Genomic DNA, 23911 nt, shown 5'->3' with positions numbered 1-23911 from the left:
TAATATCTACTAGAAATGATTAGATATAATTAGAAGATTTATATTATAATCTAATATATTCAAAATTAAGTTAATAAATTTATATATATATATATTTAATTAAATTATATTGATAATATATAGATTTACTAATATTTACTAGAAATAATTAGATATAATTAATATATTTATGGAATTAATAAATTCTGATATTTATACAGTAATATATAACCAGAATTCCCCAGGTCGTAATTTCAATCATTTTTTTAATTCTAATTAGAATTTCTAGTAAAAATCAGTAAAAATACTGTAAATATAAAAGCTCGCCAGGTTTACCACCTGGTGAGACAGTGTATTTTTACAGCTTAGTTTTTCCGATAATCAGTATTAGTAATAACTAGGTCCCATACTGGTAAGAACCAAAAATACGTACGACCTGGCGACCTGGGGACCTGACAACCCGTAGAATTCTCCAATGTTACGGCAGAGAGTCCCTCAGTAAGAAATGCGCTGAGACGCTCATGCGGCAGAATATTACGGGTAGTGTAGTCGACCCTTTCATCGAGGCCATCCGCATTCACACATATCCCATGCAATGGACAGCCAAAAAGAAGGCCCCACAGGTAGCCGATGGCCTGTGGATCTAAGAAAACCAACAATCGAAAAACAAAAAGAAAGCCCAACGCGGGGCTCGAACCCGCAGCCTTGAGATTAAGAGTCTCACGCTCTACCGATTGAGCTAGCCGGGCTAGTTCGGTGAAAGATGCAGCGTTAATCTAGTATAAGATCCAAGGCTACAATAAATGCCTTCCACATTCGGGTCCAAGCTTTCCATTTCTCTATTACAGTATGTCCATGTGATCTTGCTTGAATGTCAGTCGAGCCGGTGTTAACACACCATCATGCTTGCCGTCCCATCTCATCCTTTTCACTGGCCGGCTGTCATTCCGCCAGATATTCAAGCCGACCCTAAGTAGAGACGATATTGATCGCATAAAGATAAATCAGCAGTCTCCAAGTATACAGCCCGACCCAACCACATGCAGTCACATGACCCACCCAACTATAACCCACCAATAACCCACCATCCCCAATCAGGAAACAGCCTCATCACGTGCCAGCATCCCAATCCAATCCTCCAAACTTCTCCGGCGCAACTCCGCAAGTCCCTCGACTCGACGCCCAGGCAATCCACCTCCTCAAGCTTAATCTCCCCCGAAAGCCCCTCAAAATGGCCAAGAAAGGTGCGTTAACACATTCCCCATGACTCTACCCCTGCGCCGATTTCCCATAAAGCTCGACTGCACCCGCAGTAACACTGCGGAAATCCACTGGATATTGAATGAAGACTGACAAAGCTGGCATCATACAGTCAAGTCGCGCACTATCACCGTGCGTCTCATCTCCATGGCCATGACCGGTTTCTATCGCACGATGATCCGTCCCCGTACGCACCGTCCGCTCAGTATGCTCAAGTACGATCCCGTCGTGAAGAAGAAGGTCCTGTTTTTGGAGGCTACGAAGGGTGGAAGGAATAAATAAGCCACCTTACGGTCCGGATATATTTTCTTTGTGTTTCGTTTACTCGGTGGTTCGTTTCGATAATCACGCTCGGCTGGACGGCGTCCATATATCTCGATCGCTGGGAGAGTGTGTGGTTAGAGGCAACTTCTGACGATAGTTGCGCTTCGCTTCACTTCGGTTCGGCTTCTTTTCTACGGTTAACCGCTACGAGACGACTTGCGAGATACCGATACCGATACCGATACCGTATCCTCCGGCTGGATTTGGGATGAGCCATCACAGGATCTTTTTTTCGATATGAGACGATCATGTATATTAGACGGTGCAGTGGCGAGGATGGTCGTGGAGGCTGGATCATAAAGACAGGCTTCCGTGGACGTTCGAGCTGTGCATCTTTTTCGGTGTTATATTGTGGCGTTTAGAGCAAGACATTCTGGGTTGAATCAATCTTCATTTATCAATTTATTTGCGTTGCTGCATATAACATTATTTTGGAAAGCTCCAGACATTCTGTGTTGCGGAAATTGAGATAGGAATATGATTTTCTTACTTCCCGATATCACGCCGGATAAGTTAGCAAGTGCACGAATTGAAGAAAGCTGGTACATAAAGTAATTCTTTCGCCTGACTGCCGTCTGACATATTCGTTCATGTGTCCCTCAGGCTCCTTGGCTGAAGCGAGCATTGTAATGATCACCTATTGGGGTTAGTGTTCTTGTTATACATCTTATGCTGCGTCTTACCTCGTGTCTTTCGCCCTGCTACCCTGCCTCTAGCTGCTCGCTGTGGATTGGTCCCCTGGCTGGCATTAATCGAAGAAGGCCTGCTGCTTCCGGAAGCAAGCTTCTTGGGGGTTGGCTTGCGCTCGAAGTACTCGCTGACGGGCTTTGTTTGTGGCTTCTGATCCACAGAAACCTTTGCTCGTTTGTTTCCAGTGGAGCAAGATGCGGTGGCATGCGCAGCTCCATCAGCAAGCTCATTACTAGGGGGACAGGTCGGCTGTTCTTCTAGGGTTGCCAGTGTCCGAGACACGGGTTGACGAGCCCTGGCATATGTGCGGCGATTGAGACGGGCTGGTCTGTCCTCTATGGACTGGCTCTGCCAAATCCTTGGACTGAGGTTGCTTCCGGCCGATGATTTACGTTTCTGCCCTGGGGATGTCGTACTCTGTGCCTCGAAAGTGACGCCTTTAGATCTAGTTTCTTTCTCTTTACTGCTGCACTTCGTTTCGAGTGCCTTCTCGTCATTCATGTCTTGAGGATCTGGCTGAAGCACTTTGCTCTTGGCTGACGTACCAGCGGTTTTCGTTCGCAGAAGTGTTTCTTCTTGTGCAGCGACCCTGGCTGCTCCTGTCGATTGGGCTTCATCAGGCTTGCTAACTGAATGGACCTCATTCGGAGCCTGTTGCTCTGAAGTAAGAAGTAGCATAGCTGCAAGGTCATCCTGATCATTACCGAAGACAGAACTATCTATCGGTGACCGTTGGCGGAAGCTTGAAAAAGGTACAATATTGGGGTTCTGCGCGGAGCAGAAAGGCTGTTTTGCGGCGTCGTTTTCTGTCGGGTTAGCTTTTGCTGGGAAGGGCGAAGAGATAATGCTTGCTTGAAAGCTTTCTGCTTTGTAGATCACTTCTGTAGCTTTGTAGACATCCTGTTCTAGAGTAGAACTTCGAGCCTTTGAGCCACCAACGCCCTGGTTTCCACCAGGAGATGGGTCCGGGGAGTCGCGGGCGGCATGTCTGCTAATAACTGTGCGCAAAGTAGTTTCTAGGCTGCTCCATGCTTCCGAGGCTGGCTGATCAGGTGTGACAAGGCCCGCTTGACCCAGCGTTGCTTTCAGTTTGTTCATCCACTTCTCGGAATTCTGGACCCTTCTGAGTAGTGATTTTATCTCTTCTGCCGCCTTCCCTTTGCTGCATTCGAGGCCCGCCTTTTCTGACATCGTAGCCTTGAGCTGTGACTGGATAAGAACACACTCATCTTCCTTTCTCTGCAACTCCTTGCAGAGCATGTCATTTTTGCTTTGAAAATCCTCGATCGACTTTGATCCCTCTTTGCTGATTCTGGAGCATTCATCCTCAAGACTTGAAATCCGGTGAGCATCTTCTTCAATCTGATGCTGAAGAGATGTCTGCTCCGCCGCGCTCAATGACACGGCCTCTGTAAGTCTTGCTGATTCGTGCTTCTCCTCTTCTAGCTTGGATGTTTTCTCAGATAGGTCATTTTTGAGACACTCATTCTCCTTTTCTTTGGACCCAAGCTATACCAGTCAGCATCTTGACAGTAACAGAGTTCCACGCTTGCCTACCAGGAGTTCCAGTTCGTTCACTCGCTGCTTCATCATGTCTTCGCGCACTGTCTTTTTTGCATCAGTAGGTTTCTGCCCTCAATCGTATTGGAACTTACTCGGTCTCGTCGTGTCTCAGCCAACTGCATGGACACCTTGCTGAAATTTCTCTCAACCTCGGATTTCCCTCGTAGGAGCTCATGGATTCGCTGGTCGTATCTTGCCCGATCCTGTTCTCGGGAGATAACACTAGCTCTACTGAGCTCTTTACGAACCCTTGCCTCCACCGACTTGACCTCATCCTTCAGTGTTGCTACTTCCGCTTCGTACCTCCGGATGCGACAATCGTCATCATCCACCTTTGCTGATGCAATTTCCAGCGATCCTCTCAATGCCTGATTTTCAAGATCCTTGTTTCTCAAGGCTTCCTCGGCCAACTTGGACTGTTCCGACAAACCTTGGATCTTTCTTTCCATTTCGGCAAGTGTCTGCTCAAACTGTTGAGTCTCTTCTTTTAAAATTTGTCTCTGGTCTGGTAGCTGCATCGCCGATAGACTGGCTTCCAGAGCTGTAAATTGATCGAGAAGACCGCTTTCTCTCGCCTCTAGCCCCTTCATTGAGACGTTTATGTCCTCATTGGCGGCCGCCAATTCTCGAAGCGCGTTTCGCAAACTCTCATTAGTTTCTGAATCTTTCGAAATCTTTGCCACTAGCTGATTTTCGTTGACAACATGCTTCCCGATAATCTCAGTCTGTGCTTTCAGACTCTCGGTCAGGCCTGCAGTTGCCTCGGCCCCCTTTGCGATACCAGCATCCAGCTGGTGCATCGCCGAGTCCATGCTAAGGAGCCGTATTAGCTAACTGACAGGATTCTGCCCTCAAATTATTTAGCTTACCGTGCTGCGAAGGCGTGGATAATGTCTGTGCATGCTGCTACATCAGCCTTTCCTGACGAGATACCCTCCCAAAATTCTCTGAGTGAGGCTAGACAACCGCTGAAATCACAGCTCAGACCCTCTTGGAGGGCCTTTATGGAAGCAACATGTTGATCGCCCAGACTTTCTAAGGCAGCATCGAAACTTCCTCTGATATCACGTTGATGAGACATGATCTTGTCCAATTTGGTGGACTGAGCTTTGGCACAATTTTGTATGTAGACTTCAAGAAGACTTGATCGTTTCTTCTCATCCGACAGCTGCGTCAAAAGGTAATTCGATCTTTCCTCGGCATCTTTCAGACTTTGCTTGAGCAGGCCGTTTTGGCTCTCCACCTTTGAAAGTTCACCTCGTTTATGTTCTGCGTCAGTTGAAACCTTAGCTAACTGTGCTTTCGCTTCTTTTATGCTGGTGCTTATCTCATTTCTCTCAATCAACAATTCTTTTCTTGTTCCTTTAAGCTGAATAGCTTCCCCACGTAAATTCTGAAAGTCGCAGCCAAGTTCATTCAAGAAGCTTCTAAACTTCGCAAACTTCGACCTCCATGTTTCCATGCGGGACTTGTAGGCTTGGAGCTGAGATGATTGTTTCTGGATCTGCTGGCAAGATTCTTCCAGTTGGCCTTTCAGCATATTGTTTTCCTCGGCCGCCTTTGTAATTTTGGCCTCCATTTGCTGTTTCATCTTAGAGGCGACCATTGCACTTTTCTCGCGATCTCTGATACGGTTGATTAGCAACTGGAATAGATCTTCTTCTGATAATTTGGGTTCTCCATCTTCAGAGCCACCAGTGGATGGGAGTCTGGCACTGAAGGTGCTTTTCTTGTTTAAACGGCGACGCTTTGTGATCCTTGATGTTTGATTTCTAGAAACCAACAAACTTTGCTCGGTCGCTTTGCTTTGATGTTCACCAGAGATACTTGTGTTGGGTGCCTTGCTTCCATGCTCTGTCACCTCGTTTCTGTGGGTGTTCTAGGTTCTCGTTAGCAGGAAAGGGAGAGACCTGATTTAATGACTACCCACCTTTCTGTGTTCCATGGAAGTGGTACGTGTGTCTTTATGAACAGGTCAGTGAATAACTTCTATATCATGGTGCTTCACATACCCGGCGCTGCATTTTCTGAGACTGCCTCTAAATCAGCGGACGAGCGTTGGCCAACTTGTGGCACAGAAACATCTGCAGAAAGCAAAGCGTGCAAGCCATGCCCAGCATGCACCTTGCCCCGTGTTGTCTCTAGAGAGGTGTCCTCTGGTACTTGTGATTCGAGAGATCCATTTCGTGGAATCACGTTTACATTACGTGTGCTGATATGCGAGTTCGCTGGATATGAAGAACTGCTCATTCAAACGAAGGTTAGCCTAGCACCAAGTGTCAGACATATTGCTTACCTTTCTCTTCTCAGTCCTTTTCGAGTGACCAAGGACACATCCTTGCCACCATCGAGATGAGTATCAGCCCCAGGAGGCATGGCATTCAGTGTGGAGCGTCTTGCTGGCTGCAGGGAGAACAAATTTGGACCCTGGGTAGGCCTCTGGAAGCAAAAAGCTGCCATGTCAATACCAGAACTCTGAGGGCGTTCCATGAGTAGTGGAGAAATCTGTCTGTTAGGCACGGGTCTGTCCTCCTCTGAGACCATAGTTGCTTCGAGCTCTGGTGGGAGGGAATCATTATGGTCTGCCAAATGCAAGAGTAGCAGTTCTTCCACCTCGTCATAGGTAGTCCCATCGGCGAGATTCGTAATATCAGGGCATTCTATATAATCCGCCTCGGACATCGACTCTTGCTCGTTCTGCATCTTGAGGCGGCTGAGAAGTTTGATTATCAGGTCCTGGGCTTCCAGTGTATAGTGAGAGACGGAAGCATATGAATACCAAGTGGGACAGAAAGTGACTCGACTTGCAAGAATATGAGTTCCTAAAGGATGACAGCACAGAAGATCACAATGTGAGTCGCTACTGTCACGTCTGTATTGCTTGTTATACTTATTCCACAGCGTAGTCTCTCTCAAGTGATCTGCAAGTCGTCTGGAGTGAGAAGAGCGGGACAAGGAGTATCCTGAGTGACCAATACAGATGGCTCCTCGTGACTTGAATAGTGAAAATGCACAAACGGAAGCCAGTGGCTGCCGAATCGAGCATGATAATGCCTTTTTGTTGATTCTACCGAGGCTGAATTGTGACTGCACAACATACTGATAAGTGTATGTGTCACTGGTACTGTTACCTACTAACTACTAGTCATTGTGGTTGCAAGCTAAATAGCATGTAACATCACCGTTTTTGCTACCCTGACCTCTAAGAAATCCAGAATGTCAAACGTTGACAATTGGATCGGTGTCAGGTCAAAGAAAAGACTCTTGTCTAGCAAGGCAGACAAGGCGCCTCACCGGGCCAATTATGGGCTGGGAAAGATGGCATTGCCATCTATTCCAGACCTCAATTATCACTGCCCTATAATGATACCCAACCTATAGCTCTGCCCATTCCCTGAAAGATCAAGGTCACAAGATTTCTCTCCAGAGATATGACATTCTGCAGAGCTGAATTTACTGATGTCGCATTTGCTTTTTCTATGGCGTAGGTGTATAATTGTGGTCATTCGTCCAAATGGTCCGACGCAGCCTCACTTGCGCCCGAGCAGATGCAGAACATTTGAAGACTTATGGAGCCCTCGTGCATCGGCGGCCAAGCCACCTTTACAATTGGACACTATCCAAAGTCTATGCAGAGTTGGTGGTTGCAGTTGGCGCCGATATGCCACTAAGTCGAGTTCCGTGTCTCCGATTTGACGATTGCGTTTCACCCTCAAACCAGTGAAACTGCATGATCCCGGGCCCTCCCACACAGTCAAACACTCCAGCCCATCTTCAGGATTTAGGCTGTCACAGTTAAGCCTATCACGGAATAAGATGTCGTGGTGCTGCGTACACCAGCAAATTCTTCACAAATCTCGCACCCCTGGTGACCCCATCGACTCCCATATATGATATGGTGAGCGCTCTTCCCGAGCCTGACTACTCTCAGCTATCCTCTAGTTCTAAGTGTCAGTTATCGATACAAAAACTTCTCCGCGCATCTCACATTCTTGTCTCAAAAAATGATCGGCGTCTCCATGTACTCAATACAGCCTTTGTGGTTGGTGTTAGGTGTGCTATCATCACCAGCGGTCGCACAAGGTATACTTAATAGTGTCGACAGCCAAGATGGAGATGGCGAATCAGAGTCATCTTCAACGACGCAAAATGTTTCCTCTAAGGGAATGATTATTTTGTGCACCATCGTGGCATTGGTGTTGGTTATCGGTGGTATGTCTCTGAGAAGTGAAACAGGTTCATGAGTCGGTCAAGTGGTCGAACAGGCACTGACAATTCCGCTGTCATAGTATTATTCACCGTTGTGTTCATTACTGTAAAGAAGAGGAGCTCGAAGACACCAAAGACATCCTCCTTACCAGATGAAGCAGCCACAGAAATCACGGAAAGATCGTTGAGTGGCAATACACCGACTGAAAGGGACGGATCTAGATCCGATACTCTGAAACACCAAGAGATTCAACCAGATATAGAGAAGAATGCTGGCGTTGATCCAAGCCGACCGCACAGAAATGCTTGGATGAAGCAAAGAGGATGGGGATCCTACTTTTCTTTCGGGCGCGCATAAAATCGTCTCACAGCCACAGCACCTCGATCAACTCCGATAATTCGAGCGACCCAGTCAACAAACATTTGATTAAGAGCAGCTCAACGTGATGGCTTTCTTTCCAGTTATTGTATTTTTCATATTCTTTCTTATCGTGCCATCATCCCTCCATCCCCCACCCCTTGATGTACATTTGGAGAATACCCCGCATTCAGTAAATGTGAAAGTGGCTCCTATATGGGGTAGAAGCATCAGGATTAAGGAATGATGAGAATGATCACACCGATAATCACACTTTCTGTCTGTAGGGGAGCATCAATGTCATGGAAAGCCTTGCCCAAACAATGTTGAGTGGAGACGCCCCGCGGTGTGCTGCAGTGGATCATCCAATCAGTCGCGCCAATTCCATGCTTTGTGGATGACGGCAAGTCTTTCCGTCTGGAGTGAGCAACTCCACCCGTCTTGGTTCTACACAACTGTCTATCGGTGCATGAATCTCTCTCCGCTCCATTGCATAAACAACGCAGAAACTCAATTACTGCCCATCTACAGAGGGGGAAATATGGACTTGAGGTTGAAGAAGGAAATTTTCCCCATCAGCCTTGCTGGACCCAGGACAATGTACTCTGAAGCCTCCAGAACATATAAGGCCTCTGGATCTCGCCCAGCAGGTTTCATTTCATTCCAATCAACAAGAAAGCTTGTGAATATCTTATATTGAATTATCCAATCCAATCTCACTCTTCTTCTTTATTTACACACAGAATTTCATCTCACAATGCCCATTCAAAAGCTAAAAGTTGGAATGGCTGGTCTGGGCCGGATAGGCAAGGTCCATGTCCATAACTTCCTTCACCAAACCCCGCGGGCCGAAGTTGTCGCAGCCTTCTCCCCCGACCCAGCTGAGATCACATGGGGCAGACAACACCTGGAGCCATATGGAGTTACATTATATGACAACTATGACAAGATGCTGGAGCACCCCGGCTTGCAAGCAGTCGTCATCGGGACGGCAACCTCGGTGCATGCCGAGGAGACAATGAAAGCTATCGATCAGGACCTGCATGTCCTTTGTGAGAAGCCATTATCAATTGATGTGGAAGTGGTATGTCTCAAATATCTAATAGAACTGGATCTCTAGCCGTAGTATCTCCTCCCACCCTTGCATATGGCTAACTCCTTGGCAGTGCAGAGCAGTTGCGCAAAAGGCCAAAACCAAGCCACACTTGAAGGTGATGTGTGGCTTTTCTCGGAGATTCGATGACTCCTATCGCGAGGTCTACGATAAGATCAGCCAGGGCATGATCGGACGTCCCTCCATCGTGAGAAGCCAGACTTGTGACAAGTACGATCCCTCGGGCTTCTACGTGGCTTACGCTGCTTGGTCGGGTGGTGTGTTTGTGGACATGTCTGTGCATGACATTGACTTGACATTATGGTTTATGGGAGAGGACTCGGTCCCCAAGAGCATCTCCGCCCATGGCATCACGGCTGTCCAGCCGGAATTGAAAAAGTACAAGGACTACGACAACGCCGTCGGAATTGTTGAGTTTCACAATGGCAAGATCGCCTACTACTACTGCTCTCGAATGATGCCCCACGGACAAGAAGATACGACGGAGGTTATTGGCACCGAGGGGAAGCTGTCTGTCAATATCAACCCACAACGTAACTTCGTCAACTACTACCACAATGGAGGCATCACTCGCGAGGTCCCTGCCAACTTCCACGGGCGCTTCGGGGGTGCCTTTGTGAATGAGGCGAATGAGTTCACTGCCTGTTGCTTGGATAACAAGCCACTGCCTCTCAAGTTGTCCAACGCAGTCAAGGCTGTTGAGATTGGCGCATACCTTCAGGAGGCGTTGGTGACAGGGAAGCAGATCCACTTCGATGAGATCGGCAGAAGGATTGAGAAGTCTCAGTTGTAGGATGGATGAAGTGAATATTCAATCTGCTGCAAGCTTTGACTTTTACTTATATTGTTCGAATTTTAAAAAATATCTAAGGTGTTCAGAATACCTCGTACTGCTTCCTCACTCTGTATTGTACGTAGTAGATTAGGTCAATTAAGCTGGGGAAAATGGCACTATCCCAAAAACGGCATCCCCGCATTCCGGGCCTTTTAACCAGGGAGATCATCGAATCATCGACTCGTGACAACCCAGTTCGTCCCAGCGCTTCCATGGTAATTAGTCTGCAACGCGACCAACATGGAGTTTATCGCCGATGGTGTGACTGGGCTCCACTGCGTCGTCAAAAGGTCCCAGAGGACGAGCGGGTTCCTGAGCGCGTCTGGCCAGGCTGCCACGCCAGCTCAAGCTCCAATGACGAAATGCACGGCTGACGACGCCCACGATCGACGAGAGAGCTCCATCCAGCCAGCCAGGGGTGCCTTTTCTCCCCATTGAACTTCAGCGCTGAACTCCGCTCCAACCCCACTCTCCGTTTCACTTCATTATCTTCTTCATCATCATCCCATTGCTGTCTTCCATGCTGGCGGACAGTAACCTCCCCATTATATTTGACTACCTCCACGGCTGGATCTCCGGGACGTAGTTACTTCAACATGTATCTAGACTTCACCAAGAGCCTCGGTATTGGCTCGCTCACTACCATGCTTCTCTCCGCATTCTCCCCACGAGAGCGTGCGCTCGTTGATCATCAGCCAGCGCTGCCTCCATCCTATCCCCTGGCCGTCCGAAGTCCCTATCTCTCGACATGGATGCCCAGCGATCAGGTTCAGACATTGCCGTATGCGGAGCCCCAGTTCTGGGCGGGACAGAGTCTCACCTGGTCGGTTATGGCTCGCGTCGATGGCCAGGCGTACAGTTTGATGAGCGTCAAGAATCCGGGCGAGAACATTCGTCCTGCTATCGTTCGAAGCGCCGAGTATACTGCGACCCATTCAGTGTTTACTCTTTCCGCTGGTTCGGTGGTTTTCACTTTGGACTTTTTCTCGCCCATATCGCCCTCAAACTATCTGCGACAGTCCCTCCCTTTCAGTAAGATATCGTGACTTCAGCATAGACTATCGTATTTTAGAAACTGACCATATTGTGGGAAAGGCTACTTGACCGTTTCTGTGTCGGAGGGTTCTTCCAAGAGCATTCAGATCTACTCTAGTATCGACGGAAGATGGACGGGCAAGCCACAACACACTACGCGTGGTTTCCGTGAGATCGGCTCCACGGCCGTCTTTTCCTTGGGGTTGAAGAACGGCGTCCCTTACTCTGAAGTAGATGACATGGCCACTTGGGGCGAGGCGATTTTCGCCTCTCGTCCGACTTCCAGGTCCAAACTCTCCTTCTCATCCGGTAAACGTGGCGACGTGCGTTCTCAGTTTGTTAGTACCGGGAGACTGGTCGACAACCGTCAGTCATGGGCTCCAGGAGGGATTGTAGCCCTTTCGCACGACTTAGGAAGGGTTGAGAGTGGAGAATCAGTGACATTCGCCGTTGGACATGTGCGCGAAGAGTCCATTAATTACTTGGGAAAGCCTTACACCGGATACTACCGATCGCAGTACCCAGATAGCCATGACGCGGTCTCTTACTTCCTTGACGACTATAACGACGCTTTGCAGGAGTCCCGGGTGCTTGATACGGAAATGGCCAAGCTAGCCAAAGCGGCAGCTGGTCAGAAGTACGCCGACATCGTCACACTGTCGGCTCGCCAGGCGTACGGAGGGATAGAGGTGACGATTCCTAATGACACTCTTGACACTACCGATGTCCTCGCGTTCATCAAGGAGCTTTCTAGCAACGGCAACCTCAACACGGTGGACGTTATCATGCCTGCCTTCCCGATCTACTACGTTCTGGACCCGGACTATATCCGACTCCTGCTGGAACCGATGATGAGGTATTTGGCTGCTGGCCGCTGGCAAAAGCCGTATGTAATCCACGACATGGGCAAGCATTACCCCAATGCCATCGGGCATGACGATCAGAAGGCCGAGCCAATGCCGATCGAGGAATGTGGAAATCTAATGGTACTGATCCTGGCCTACGTGCGAGCAACGGGTGACACCGAATGGGCCTCCCAGTACACCGACCTCCTGAGGGGCTATGCGGACTACTTGGTCGATAATGGTGTTGATATCACCAAGCAGCTGTCTTCCAACGACGCAGCTGGTGCACTTGCTAATGAGACGAACCTTGCCATCAAGGCGGCCGTCGGTATCAAGGCATTCGGCGAATTGACGGGACTTTCCGAATACTCTGACATCGGGGAAGCGCGAGCGGATCTATTCTTCAACCAGGGCCGGGGAACAGACGGGAATAAGACACACTTCGTGCTGCAATATCCCGACAAGCCAGCCTCGTGGAAAATTCCATACAACCTCTACCCAGATGTACTACTTGATCTTCAGACCTTCCCCAAAGCGGCATACGAAATGGGAAATACCTTCTTCAAGTCCGTTCGAGCGGAATATGGAGTTCCGTTGGATAACCGGCAAGACTGGGCCAAGTCAGACTGGAACATGTGGTTGGCAGGCACATTTGACGCCGACACTCGGTCTGAGTTTGTGGATGATCTCTGGAGTTTCATGACCAACGGAAAACACAACTGGCCGTTCTCCGATCGGTACGTTGCCACATCCGCCAAGGGACGGAGTCCTGGGGTGCCTGTATTGTGTCGAGCTCGCCCAACAGTGGGTGGTCATTTTGCCCTGATGGCATTACAAGGGCCTAAGTCTCTTCAGGCTGCTGTCTCGAAGCAGGTGTTTGGTGAAGGAGGCAACAAAGGAGGCAGTGACAGCCAGGAGATTCTTTTGAACCAGGGAGAGAATCTGTAGATTAGGCAGACTCTTTGTGTATCGCAAACTCAAATGTGAATATAGTATATATGGTAAGGTAGATTAGAGGGACATGGGCGATGTCGATTATCTCATGAATTACCTGCTGTGCCAGTGCTGCCAGGTACTTTCCCGTTTGGGCCCGACTTGAAGTGTCACTTGGGCAATGTGTAGATTATTGGGCGAGATCTAGATAGATCGTCCCTGTGGTGAATGAAGGCTAAGGAAACACCCGACAAAGATTTTTCGAGTTACTCCGTAGATCTCAACTCATTCACCTATCGGTGTTACTCCTGCTCCTATTTAGTTACTGCTACTTTTTTCCTAGTGGTTGTGGGTGTTGTTGTTGTTGTTGTCCCTTGCGCCCGTTTGCTGGAAAGCTGCCCCTGGGGCTTACATAAGCGGGGAGACATCACTTCGGCTGGCAGCGACTCTGAGTCTCTCTTTCGCCGTGTTCCAAACCGCCTCGTCGTGCTTGCTTCCTTCTCCCCCCAGTCGTCTTTCTTCGTCTTCTTCCTCTTCTCTCGCCCCGTCTCTTTTCCTTCTCCTTCTGCCTCATCATCAACTACTCTTGACCTTTTCTTTCTCGCTTTTCCGACCTCTATTTCCAGTCCCTACTCATGGCTTCTGTAAGTGCTCCCTCTCTGGTTTCTGCCCCCGTATAGCTAAGCTGTGATGTGATGGCTGTCCAACGTCATGCCCCCCTCTGAATCCGCGCGTTGGCGATCCTCCAACGCGCTCAGATAAGATCTTGTCTTCCTCCGTGCTGACCTCATGCTCTTTTTTTCTTGTCTAGCCCCGTCCTCCACACAACTTCGGTCCTCAAGGCTATCCCCTCCCCAACGGTGCTGTTCCTTCTGGTCCCGTCCCCGGCGCCGCCCCTCTCCTTCCCAACAATGGTCGAATCATTCAGAATGGTCCCGTCAGAGTGCTGTGCATTGCGGACGTGCGAGGTATGTGCTCCGGATCTAGCTCCGGTAACGATCCCGGATTGGTAGACCCGATTGAGCTGATTTGGGAAATCTGTTTTGCTTTTTCCACGGCGCAGGTAATCTGAAGTCCTTGAATGAGTTGGCCAGGCAGGCCCGTGCAGACCATATCATCCACACTGGTGACTTCGGTTTCTACGATGACACTTCGCTCGAGCGCATTGCAGACAAGTCAGTGACCTTCCCCGTCCCCCGATTCGTGAAGCTGCTTTCAGTCGCTAGAGAGCTTTCATGCATGATAAACATGTGACCCGATCGAACTAACACCAATCTGCATCTCGAATATTAGGACTCTTAAGCACGTGGCCCAATACTCTCCCCTGCTCCCCGAGAATGTCAAGCGCACGATCGCCCAGACTCCTCCCCAGCAGTCGATCAAGCAACGATTCACCCCCGATCAGCTACCCCTCTCAGAGCTTCCCATGCTGCTCGACAAGCGGCTCACCCTCGATGTTCCTGTCTACACTGTCTGGGGTGCCTGCGAGGATGTTCGCGTGTTGGAGAAGTTCCGTTCGGGAGAGTACAAGGTTGACAAGCTGCACATCATCGATGAAGCCAACTCGCGGCTACTCGACATTGGCGGTGTGAAGCTCCGTCTCCTGGGTCTGGGAGGAGCTGTAGTTATGCACAAGCTGTTCGACAATGGCGAGGGCAAGACTACTATTGCTGGTGGTCAAGGCACCATGTGGACAACCCTACTGCAAATGGGAGAGCTGATTGACACAGCAAACCGTGTATACGACCCCTCAGAGACCCGGATCTTCGTCACGCACGCGTCGCCGGCTCGTGAGGGCATGCTGAACCAGCTGTCGGTCACGCTCAAGGCCGATTTCTCCGTCTCCGCTGGCTTGCACTTCCGTTACGGGTCGTCCTACAACGAATTCTCCGTCAACCCCTCCCTCGACCACTACCGGGGCAAGCTCGCCGCTTCCAAGGCTTCCTTCAATGATGTGTGGGAGACCGTCCGTGGCGAGGTCGAGGCCGCTATTTCGCAGAACGAGGCTCAGAAGACTTTGCTCGACAATGCCCTGGAGGTGGTCACCAAGATGCCTACCGTTGCCAACGGTGGCAACCCGTTCGGTGGACCTGCTGCCCCCGGCAACGCAGCTGGCCAGGTCGACGAAAGCGCCTTCAAGAACATGTGGAACTTCAACTTGGCGGACGCAGCATTCGGCTTCTTGGTGCTTGAGATCGAGTCGGGCCGCATCGCTACCGAAATGCGCGCTCAAGGATTCAACTTTGCCCACCGTACTGGCAAGCCCCAGCCCGCTGGCCCAGCCCAGCCCGCTCCCGTCCCCGCTGGCGCCCCCGCTGGAATTGCCTCGCCTCGCGTTCCCGGAGCTGCTCCCCAATTCGGTCAGGCCCAACCTGTTCCCGCCCGCACGGGTCCCCTTCCTCAACAGCAGGCCCCAGCTCAGGCCAAGGCTCCCGCCGCCGCTCCCGCTCGTACATCCCCCGTTCCCGTGATCCCTAAGCCTGCTACGCCGCAGCCTGCCGCCGCCCCTGCTACGCAGCCCGCCGTGACGTCGCCGGAGAGAACCACGGCCACCGAGGCCAATGGTACCGCTCAGCCTGAGAAGCCCTCCGAATCTCCGCTGCCCAAGATTGAGAAGAAGCAGAGCAACGGCCTCTTCGTCTCGAACGTCGAGAATGAACAAGCTGTGCGTGATCTCTTCCCCGAGGAAGACAAGGCCAAGATCACAAAGATTGAGAAATGGGGCAAATACAACAACCATGTCGTCCACTTCGCGACTGTCGAGGAGGCCAAGGCTGCTCTCGATCGCCAGCCTGCCGAGCACAAGAAGCCTACCCCTGCCGGTCAGCCCCGTAAGCCCAACATCAAGTTCTTCGAAGACCGGGGCAGCCACCGCGGCAATGCCGGTACATGGCAGAGCAGCAACCGTGGTGCCAACGCCCCCCAGCGCGGGTACCAGAGCGGAGGTGCCAGTGACAGCGAGACTAACCGCGGACGTGGATTCCGTGGCCGAGGTGGTGCTGGCCGCGGCGACCGGGGCGGACGTGGCGGACGTGGCGGTCGCGGTGGGTTCAACAAGGGAGGTGCTCCGACTTCAGACTCGGGACCAGGCGACAAGCCCGCTGCAACTGGAGGCGACGCTTGATATGTGTGATTGCGCCTGATTCCCCGTTCTGATTTCATGTCCACCTTTGTTTCTCCAATTCCCCCATTCTATCTTTCTTTCCGAAAGTGTTATTTTCTACCCTCAGCCATCTCTTCTTCCTGTCCAATGTTTTCATTAATCTCACGCTTTTCGATCGGTATTTTAATTTTCTATTGTTGTGATACTTGCTAAATGACGTCCTTTTCTCTTTTCACCTTGTTCTTGTCCTTTTTCAGCGAGATGTGCGTCAAACTTCTTTTCCCATTCATCTTCCTCTTTCCTAGTAGACACTTCGCGCTGGCGACAGGATGAATCGGTTACTTTAACTGCTCAATTCCATTTCCCACTCGGATCTTTAGGACCCCAGGAGTCGTTGGTGCGGATCCGAAGGCAGAAGCAGAGGCGGAGACAGAGAGACACAAGCGGAGTTGCAAGCAGAAGCAAGCGGAGGAGGAGAGGTGGGTGTGTATGTGTGCTATCGAACTTGGTATGATATTATGGTCTTTGATTTTGTTGGGTGGCCGCGGGAAACGGGAATACAAAAAGCGAAGGGATATTTTATCTGAGGTTACTTTGCGAAAAACGAAAAAAAGAAGAAACAAAACCACAAAACGGCCAACGGCGAGGATTCTTTTGTATTCTATATTCTCCTGGAACGGACCAATATCGATACCCTTGTAACTTCATGCGGTTTGTCTACTACATACTGACTTAGTAGCGTTCTATCATCTGGTAATATCCTACTTACTAGTACTGACTAGCATTAGTAGACATAGGCTGGGTTGGTAGGTAGGTAGTAGTACTACAGCCATCGCCATGGGTATTCTGGACAACATGACTTATAATACTAGTAGTACGATGATATTCTTAATCACGTAACCATAACCCGGCAACTGGCTAAAACTGTAAGGGTAGAGATAATTATATACTTTAGTCATAGAGAGGGCTAATCATCAGATCACGACTGTTTAGAGTAGTACTGCCAGGATATATATTCCGGGCGGGTGCGGCGGTCAGGCACCACGTACATACATAGTTACATACTAAAGACGGTCTTGAAAGGGACACTACAACCGATTGAACTCTAAGCAGTACTAGTACTAGTACTTACTACCATGACTGTAATAGCAACAAATGGATAGTTGAAGGATCAATGAGGGCATCAATGACTAGTATGAAGGGAGTGATCGGAGAAGAGAGAACTGGCGTCTTATTACTTCATGGCTATACAGAGATACTACCTCACCCAGAGACATACGCCGATTACGCCCAAATAGACATGAACAACCCTTTCGCATATTTCCAAGGGTAGGTAGGTAGGTAGACAGATAGATTGACAAAGCAATATATCACTCGGAATCCCCCAGCCACCCAGCTTTTTTGAGTACATGTGGTGTGGTGGGCTGAAAGATCAAGGAACCAGCGGTGCATATACATAGGAACAAGCACGCAAACCCAAGTGGTAAGATGAAATGAACGAGAGAATACTCCAACGGTGATGGTGTACAGTCTGCCAACCCGAAGCTTCCTATATTGCATTAAAATTTTCCTGTGCAAACCACGCCTCCTGTTCGCCTGCAGTGGTCTTCGTGAAAGAAAGAAGAAGATAGTAGAGAAAGTACAGTCATAAAAGTAGATGGAGAAATGTAATATGTGTTGGGGAGGTTATTGCCTTGCTCCAAAAGTCTTTCCATGAAAAATTGTCCAATCGAAGATTGCGGTAAATAACCTGGAGTACTCCGTGGTTTTTCACTTTGGGTTCGTGTGAAAAACCTCCCATATCCAATATTCCCTTTTGTCGTAACGGCGTCAACAACAGCTTTGCATTACATGTATGGGTATCTGAATCGCAGAATGATGGCAACGAGGGCAGTATGCGGCGGGCAGCGCAGGTGCGAACTAACTTATTGTTTCCCCTCGCTTGACTATTTCGCCCGCCCCATGATGTCGTCAACATCTTGCTGGTTGACGACCACACCGCCCTCCGAACACCGCGCCTTCATGCGTAGTTCGGAGCAAAGATGATCGACATCGAGCTCTCCGTTGCGGAATCTCTCCATGGATTGCAGACGATCCCTTGAAAAAAAAGATGTTAGCACAAAGTAATTATTGGTGGGTCCAACAGGATAATCATACCATATCTTCGTGCAACTCAGCATCTGAGACTTATCTTCTCCAGGCACAACCTCTTCGTCCAACTTGCTGTCGATCTCTGCGATCAAGTCTTTCTTTGGCGGTTGTTGGGTGGCCGCTTCCGTGAGGTTGTGTGAAGGGCTTCCCAGATCGGGCAGGGGGAAGGCATCGTCAAAGAATGTTCCAAAGTCTTGAGACAGGATTGCATCCTGAGGCTCACGCCAGTCTCCGAAGAGAACGGGATCGAACTGGCCGCCGTTCTGCTGAGCGAGCGTATCCAGACCCGCAACATCCTCGTGGGGAGCTTCCTGATTAGGGGTATTTGACGCGCTTTGGCTGTTATGCCGGACGGCTGGAATGGGGTTATTGATATTGCCACATGCCATGCCAAGTTGCGCGCAGAAGGATTCCTCACCATCGATGGTGGTATAAGTGCAGCCATCATGAGCACCGTGGTGGTGATGAGCCTTAGTAGCAGGAGAATTAATAGTGGGTTCTGGGGATGTGCCGTTGGACGAAAGGCTCTGGCTTTGGTGGGAATCGGACGAGGAGGATGGCGAGTCAGTTGTAGAGGAATCATGCGTAGAGGTGGATTGAGCGGTGCCGTTGTATAAGGACACCTTCGGAGTGGACTTCCTCGTGGACGCAGGAGTGGAACCCTGGTGGGACACGGAGCTGGGAGTCCTGCCCGCGGGCGCACCGTTGGACTGAGCACTGCTCAGAGAGTTACGGCTCACAACACCGGGCACACGGGAGTCATTACGCGACGTTGCTGTTGATGGCTCTCCTTTAGCACTCTGCTGCGCCTTGGACAATTGGCCGTTATTGAAAATGTGGGAGCCCGGAAGATCCCCGAATTTGGGGAAGTCAAACATGAAATCATTGTTCTGAAGGCCATACGATCCCTTGTTGGGATAGGCTCCGGGGATGGCATTCATGGCAGAGACACCAGTTCCCGTGGTCAGCCAGGAGAGACGCTTGCGATACTCTTTCAATTCGACTTGCAGGCGGTCGATTTGAGCACGGAGCAACCCATTTTCCTGGTTCGCGTTGTCAGAAGCCTTTTGCAGCTCATCTACCTTCGTTTCCAGGTCCTTCAAATGTTTCTCCTTGCGTTCACGGAACGCTCGCTGCGCAGCCCGGTTCTGTGCCTTCCGCTTCTGCGAGTTTGTTAGTGTCACGGGACTCTCGGCGCCCACATCGCGATAACCGAGCATACGTACCGAGGTTGGTTCGGAAGTCAAGGGCTTCCTTCCTGGCTTCTTTGCCGCCTTTTCATCGCTTTCTCTTCGCTTCTTGCCAGAAGCTTCATTCTCATCCGCATCGCCATCGATGTCCTTCCTCTTCTCTCCCGGCTCGGGTTCCTCCGATTGCGGCAGGCTCTCGGGAAGATCACCAATCAAGTTCTCGGAGCCTTGAAAGTCAAAATCCAGCTCGGGGTTGAAGTCCAGGAAAGGACTTTCATCATCGCCATAACCCAGGCCACCCGAGTGAGGGTTAGAGGGGTCGAACGCAGGACTCATATTGTAACTACCTGTGGTTGCAGGGGTAGACTCGGGGTCTGACTTGGAAGCCGGGGGGTGGGAATTATTTTGCTGTTTTGCGGGCGGATTGTTGGAGGAGAGAGCAGCGAGGAGGAGATCTTGCTGATCTGGCGACAGGTAAAGACCGTGCTGATAGAGGGAATTGTAGTCGGCCATTGTGTTCAGAATATCGCAGTCGACAGTGATAATTAGAGCGGGAAGGTGTTGAAGCTGTGGGGAAGTGTCAAGTGTTGCTCAACAAAAGTGATCTCCAAGTAATAGTAGATTCGATGAAAAGCAGGCCGGGCTTCCCGCCCGTTCGTTGTATCGATAGGTGGCCCCCAGAGATGGGTCGAGGAGGAGGGGTTCCGGTACGATGACACCGGCAGAGACCAGAGGAGGGGCACAATATTTTTTTTTCGAAGACTGAAACAAACCACCGACAGCTGTCACGTCACCGTGAACTGCAAGTAGAGTTGTTGGGGGAAGCAATTTGAGTCTGGAAGTCTCTAGAAGGTGTTGGGGAGACGGGGTGTTGCGGGAGAAGTGAGATTCGGAAGACAGGTGAAGTTGAGGATGACAATGCGTGAAGGAGAGGCGCAAGGCAGGCGAGACGCACAAGCCGCAAAGAGGTCTGTCTGACGAGCCAAAACGGGGCTAAGGAGAGGCAGACTAAAGACGAATCACAGGTCGTGAAAGAGGACGAGAGGGAGGGGAGAGGGGCTGGTGAGTGAAAGGGAAGATGGGAAGAGGAGGATGATGCAAGATGGATGAGAGGTAGGGGGATGCAGTAGGGCGAAAGAATGCGAGACCCGTCGTTAAGGGTCTAGCCGAATGGAACGAAATTGTGGCACCGGGTAGGGGGGGGGGGAAGATTGGTTCTTGATGCGGGTTGGAAGAAAGGAAGAGGGGGGAGAGAGAGAGCGTGAGAAGAGGAGAAGGAAGAGGAGGCCGTGGATTGGAACAAGACAAGCCTAGTAGTGAGTAGTACTAAGAGAGAGGCAGATGGAATGGAATCTTCGACTGAACTAGTAAGAGGGGGGCGATGGCCTCGAGGGGCGGTGGATAGAATGGAGGATGATGATTGGCTACAGAACCCTGCAGAAGGCAAAAAGTGAAGCCTGAGGTGTTCTGCCGGTGCAAACCTCAGGCTGCAAGTGGGGAAGCCAGTGACTCCTGCTTAGAAATCCAACCCGAAAAGCCTCTGCGGGTTTTCTCTCTTCGCCCATTTGCTTCTCTACCACTTCGGCATTGCTTGGTTCCTTGGTTGGTCACCTCTTTGCAATCATCAACCTGACGATGGATTTGACTCTCGCAACACCTCTTCAGCCTGAAACTGGTCCGAGGCACTAGTATTTAGTCTCTGCCTCCTATCTAGCTAGTCTATCTACGCCATCGCTAGATAGGTAGATGTCTGCCCCCCTCCCTGGCAAAACCGGGACCATCCTTTGTCTGGACGATGCTACTCCGTACTAAACGAACCGATCGACTGTCTCACCCAAGAAAAGTGACTCATGGGGCGCCACTTTTCTCGGACGCGGACACGGGTTCTTTCCTTCGCCGTCACCTCACCGCCCCCCAGCTTCAGTGTTAAGACCAGACAGACCCTCCGACTTTCGGTGCTCATGCTGATGCCTATCACTCTGCGATTTCGGATGCCTCGGAAGGATTACTGTATTCCAAATAGTTGCCCGTCAACTGCATGGTTTCTCCATGAGAGCACTGTAGGCACTGTAGCAGCTAGGCATTATCTCGAGTGCACCTCGTAAGCCGGGGATAACCTAGATTATTTGGCCAGAGCTCCCCTACTCTCGGTCGAATGCATGGCCTCCCCGACCGATCACAACCGGGGCAAGCGGTGTGAAACCCACTAAGGGATCTGGATCTCCGATGCTTAAGGTTTAGCCTATGGCGACGAGTAGTCTGCCACGGCTGACGAGTCCTAAGATTGGATGGCCATTGATCTCCCCGCCCTGTTTTGACTGCTGGACTGCCGCCGCCGCTGCCCCATCAGTATCAACTGTTGCTGTAGCCTGTAGCTTGTAGCATGTGGCATGTGGCATGTAGCCTGATAACGCGGGTTGGACGGACACCTGGCAGATCTCGGGCCAATTATCACCCCCATCGGTTGGCCTTTGTTCCGCAGCCGAATGACGTGAGGATCGACTGTGGAAGCGGACACCAACCAGGTGTTGACCCGTTGACCCGTAGCTTAGATAGTGGATGCGGGCGTGGCCTGAGATCGGAGCTTTTCTGGACTTCGGCGGCCTGTCTTTAATGTAAGTCGTGGGGAAGTCGAACCGGGACTAGATAGTGACCGGTCCAAGCCTGAGGTTGCAGGAATTTATTGCTACTTTGCCATAAGCGTTAGCAACCCAGAACGTCCACTAGTGAGTTAGTGATGAATGGTACTTTGTAGCAGCAGGAGCGAGCGAATGCAGATAACGGATAAATTAAACATGTGACTTGCGCCCATGCATCTGTGGCGGTGCGAATACACGTGATAGTCACGAGCCGCAACGGGGCCCCCGCCACAGCCCAGTCTTATCCCCAAAGGCGACTTCTCTTATCTGCAAAACCTCAGATTTGCTCCAGCCCGACCGCCACTCCACCCCAACGACTGCCATCATCCTGCGTACTCGCTATTCTTTCAACTTTTGGTTTCCCGCAGGACTTAATTACCTTCTCCTTTTACTGCTTTTAATAACACAACAATGTCGGACGTCGCTGCCCTGGAGGCAGAAGTCAAGGAGTTCAAGCTCCAGGTACGCGCCTACATAACCATCACCGTCCGTCCGTGACTAACCGTCACTCTCCCAGCTTGAAACCGTCCAATCGAGTTTGCAGGTAGACCCAGACAACACGGAATTGCAGAGTCTCAAAACTGAGCTGGAAGAACTTATAAACCTCACCGAAACATCCATTGCCGAACTCAAACCTCCCGCGCCTCCCGTGTCTCAGCCGCCGGCGTCCGCGGCCAAGGACAACAGGGCCAAGGATTCTTACGCTTCTCAACCAACATACCGCAAACCGACGGTCGAACAAACGGACGAACCGTCAACTCAGACCTCCTTTTCCGTCAACGAGCACGTTCTCGCCCGGTGGGTGTCGGGCGACAACTCGTTCTACCCAGCGCGTATCACCTCCATCACCGGCTCTGCGAGCAACCCCGTGTATCTCGTCTCGTTCAAGTCCTATGGGACGGTGGAAAATCTAACCTCCAAAGACATCAGGCCCATCTCCGGCAATGACTCGCGAAAGCGCAAGGCTGATGCAAGCTCAGGCAATTCCTCATCACAATCTCCGGCGCCGCCGCCGCCCCACTCGAGCGTGATCTCCGCCGCCGCGGATATTAATCCCGCGTTGGCCAACCAGGCACGTAAGGAGCCGAGCAAGGTGAGCGATGGGCCGGCGCGCCCGGCCAAGGTGCCCCGGAAGGTGAAGGCTACGCGGGAGCTCGAGGCGGGCAAGATGAAGTGGAAGGATTTTGCCAGCAAGGGTAAATTGGGTCGCAAGGAGAGCATGTTCCGCACGGGCGATGGAGTAAATGCCCGAGGTGAGTGGACTCTTCCGCTAGACCACGCGCGACTGGAGACTGACTGCAATAGTGGGCTTTACTGGCTCTGGCCAGCAGATGCGCAAAGACCCTGGACGTTCACGACACGTCTACCAGCAGGGCGAAGAGGAAGGCTACTAGCAGGACTAATGATGGATGGGCTTTACTCTGTTCTTTTTCTGTCCCTACCGTGTGTCACATCGCTAACGGGCTATGGTGTCAGATCTAGTGAAGCGAGCCAGTCGTACATATTATAAAATTTTGATATCCAGACGCATCATCGTTAATGATGTGATGCGACATTGTAGTAACTTATGTTCATGTCTACTTTTGGATTTCTGTTCTATTTGTAGCGTGCCGTCTAGCAGCGTGCCGTCTAGCTGGAAACCCCGACGATGATCAACTACCACTCGTCCAGCTACATTTAGAG

The 23911-nt window shown here is 50.7% G+C and overlaps 8 protein-coding genes and 1 non-coding gene across 9 annotated transcripts; 5 read left to right on the top strand and 4 right to left on the bottom strand.

Moving 5' to 3' along the window:
• Positions 1-655: 655 nt before the first annotated feature.
• On the bottom strand, positions 656-728 carry BO79DRAFT_t264. The gene has a single exon. It is a non-coding gene; the product is annotated as a tRNA-Lys (tRNA).
• Positions 729-1160: 432 nt separating this feature from the next.
• BO79DRAFT_291488 (mitochondrial 54S ribosomal protein bL33m) lies at positions 1161-1981 on the top strand. Its single transcript, XM_025689003.1, has 2 exons — positions 1161-1223; positions 1352-1981. Exons 1-2 carry the CDS (start codon positions 1211-1213, stop codon positions 1519-1521), a joined length of 183 nt encoding a protein of 60 aa, XP_025533914.1. The 5' UTR covers positions 1161-1210; the 3' UTR covers positions 1522-1981.
• Positions 1982-2196: 215 nt separating this feature from the next.
• Positions 2197-5422, bottom strand: BO79DRAFT_205507 (uncharacterized protein; the record flags this gene model as incomplete). Its single annotated transcript, XM_025681859.1, has 6 exons — positions 2197-3762; positions 3811-3857; positions 3905-4629; positions 4686-4710; positions 4885-5085; positions 5203-5422. The coding sequence occupies 6 exons, from the start codon at positions 5420-5422 to the stop codon at positions 2197-2199; spliced, it is 2784 nt and encodes a 927-aa protein (XP_025533913.1).
• A 2398-nt stretch (positions 5423-7820) lies between these two features.
• BO79DRAFT_205506 (uncharacterized protein) lies at positions 7821-8564 on the top strand (the record flags this gene model as incomplete). The annotated part of the gene is made up of 2 exons (XM_025681858.1): positions 7821-8028; positions 8106-8564. 2 exons carry the CDS (start codon positions 7821-7823, stop codon positions 8381-8383), a joined length of 486 nt encoding a protein of 161 aa, XP_025533912.1. The 3' UTR covers positions 8384-8564.
• Positions 8565-9140: 576 nt separating this feature from the next.
• BO79DRAFT_279334 (putative NAD binding Rossmann fold oxidoreductase) lies at positions 9141-10290 on the top strand (the record flags this gene model as incomplete). The annotated part of the gene is made up of 2 exons (XM_025687973.1): positions 9141-9467; positions 9550-10290. The coding sequence occupies 2 exons, from the start codon at positions 9141-9143 to the stop codon at positions 10288-10290; spliced, it is 1068 nt and encodes a 355-aa protein (XP_025533911.1).
• A 638-nt stretch (positions 10291-10928) lies between these two features.
• On the top strand, positions 10929-16269 carry BO79DRAFT_233680 (DUF1793-domain-containing protein; the record flags this gene model as incomplete). The annotated part of the gene is made up of 8 exons (XM_025684302.1): positions 10929-11364; positions 11428-11705; positions 11739-11906; positions 11946-13156; positions 13412-13493; positions 13957-14113; positions 14209-14320; positions 14439-16269. The coding sequence occupies 8 exons, from the start codon at positions 10929-10931 to the stop codon at positions 16267-16269; spliced, it is 4275 nt and encodes a 1424-aa protein (XP_025533910.1).
• A 1925-nt stretch (positions 16270-18194) lies between these two features.
• Positions 18195-20102, bottom strand: yap1 (putative bZIP transcription factor AP-1/Yap1; the record flags this gene model as incomplete). Its single annotated transcript, XM_025679045.1, has 3 exons — positions 18195-18345; positions 18406-19562; positions 19626-20102. The coding sequence occupies 3 exons, from the start codon at positions 20100-20102 to the stop codon at positions 18195-18197; spliced, it is 1785 nt and encodes a 594-aa protein (XP_025533909.1).
• A 911-nt stretch (positions 20103-21013) lies between these two features.
• BO79DRAFT_233678 (uncharacterized protein) lies at positions 21014-21988 on the bottom strand (the record flags this gene model as incomplete). Its single annotated transcript, XM_025684301.1, has 4 exons — positions 21014-21187; positions 21424-21532; positions 21688-21804; positions 21909-21988. 4 exons carry the CDS (start codon positions 21986-21988, stop codon positions 21014-21016), a joined length of 480 nt encoding a protein of 159 aa, XP_025533908.1.
• A 533-nt stretch (positions 21989-22521) lies between these two features.
• Positions 22522-23803, top strand: BO79DRAFT_212130 (uncharacterized protein). Its single transcript, XM_025683147.1, has 3 exons — positions 22522-22690; positions 22746-23481; positions 23534-23803. The coding sequence occupies exons 1-3, from the start codon at positions 22640-22642 to the stop codon at positions 23620-23622; spliced, it is 876 nt and encodes a 291-aa protein (XP_025533907.1). The 5' UTR covers positions 22522-22639; the 3' UTR covers positions 23623-23803.
• The last annotated feature ends 108 nt before the right edge of the window (positions 23804-23911 follow it).

Source organism: Aspergillus costaricaensis, assembly GCF_003184835.1.
Source record: "Aspergillus costaricaensis CBS 115574 unplaced genomic scaffold BO79scaffold_66, whole genome shotgun sequence".
In the NCBI taxonomy this organism is placed as follows: domain Eukaryota; kingdom Fungi; phylum Ascomycota; class Eurotiomycetes; order Eurotiales; family Aspergillaceae; genus Aspergillus; species Aspergillus costaricensis.
This window is presented reverse-complemented; position numbering and strand designations above follow the sequence as displayed.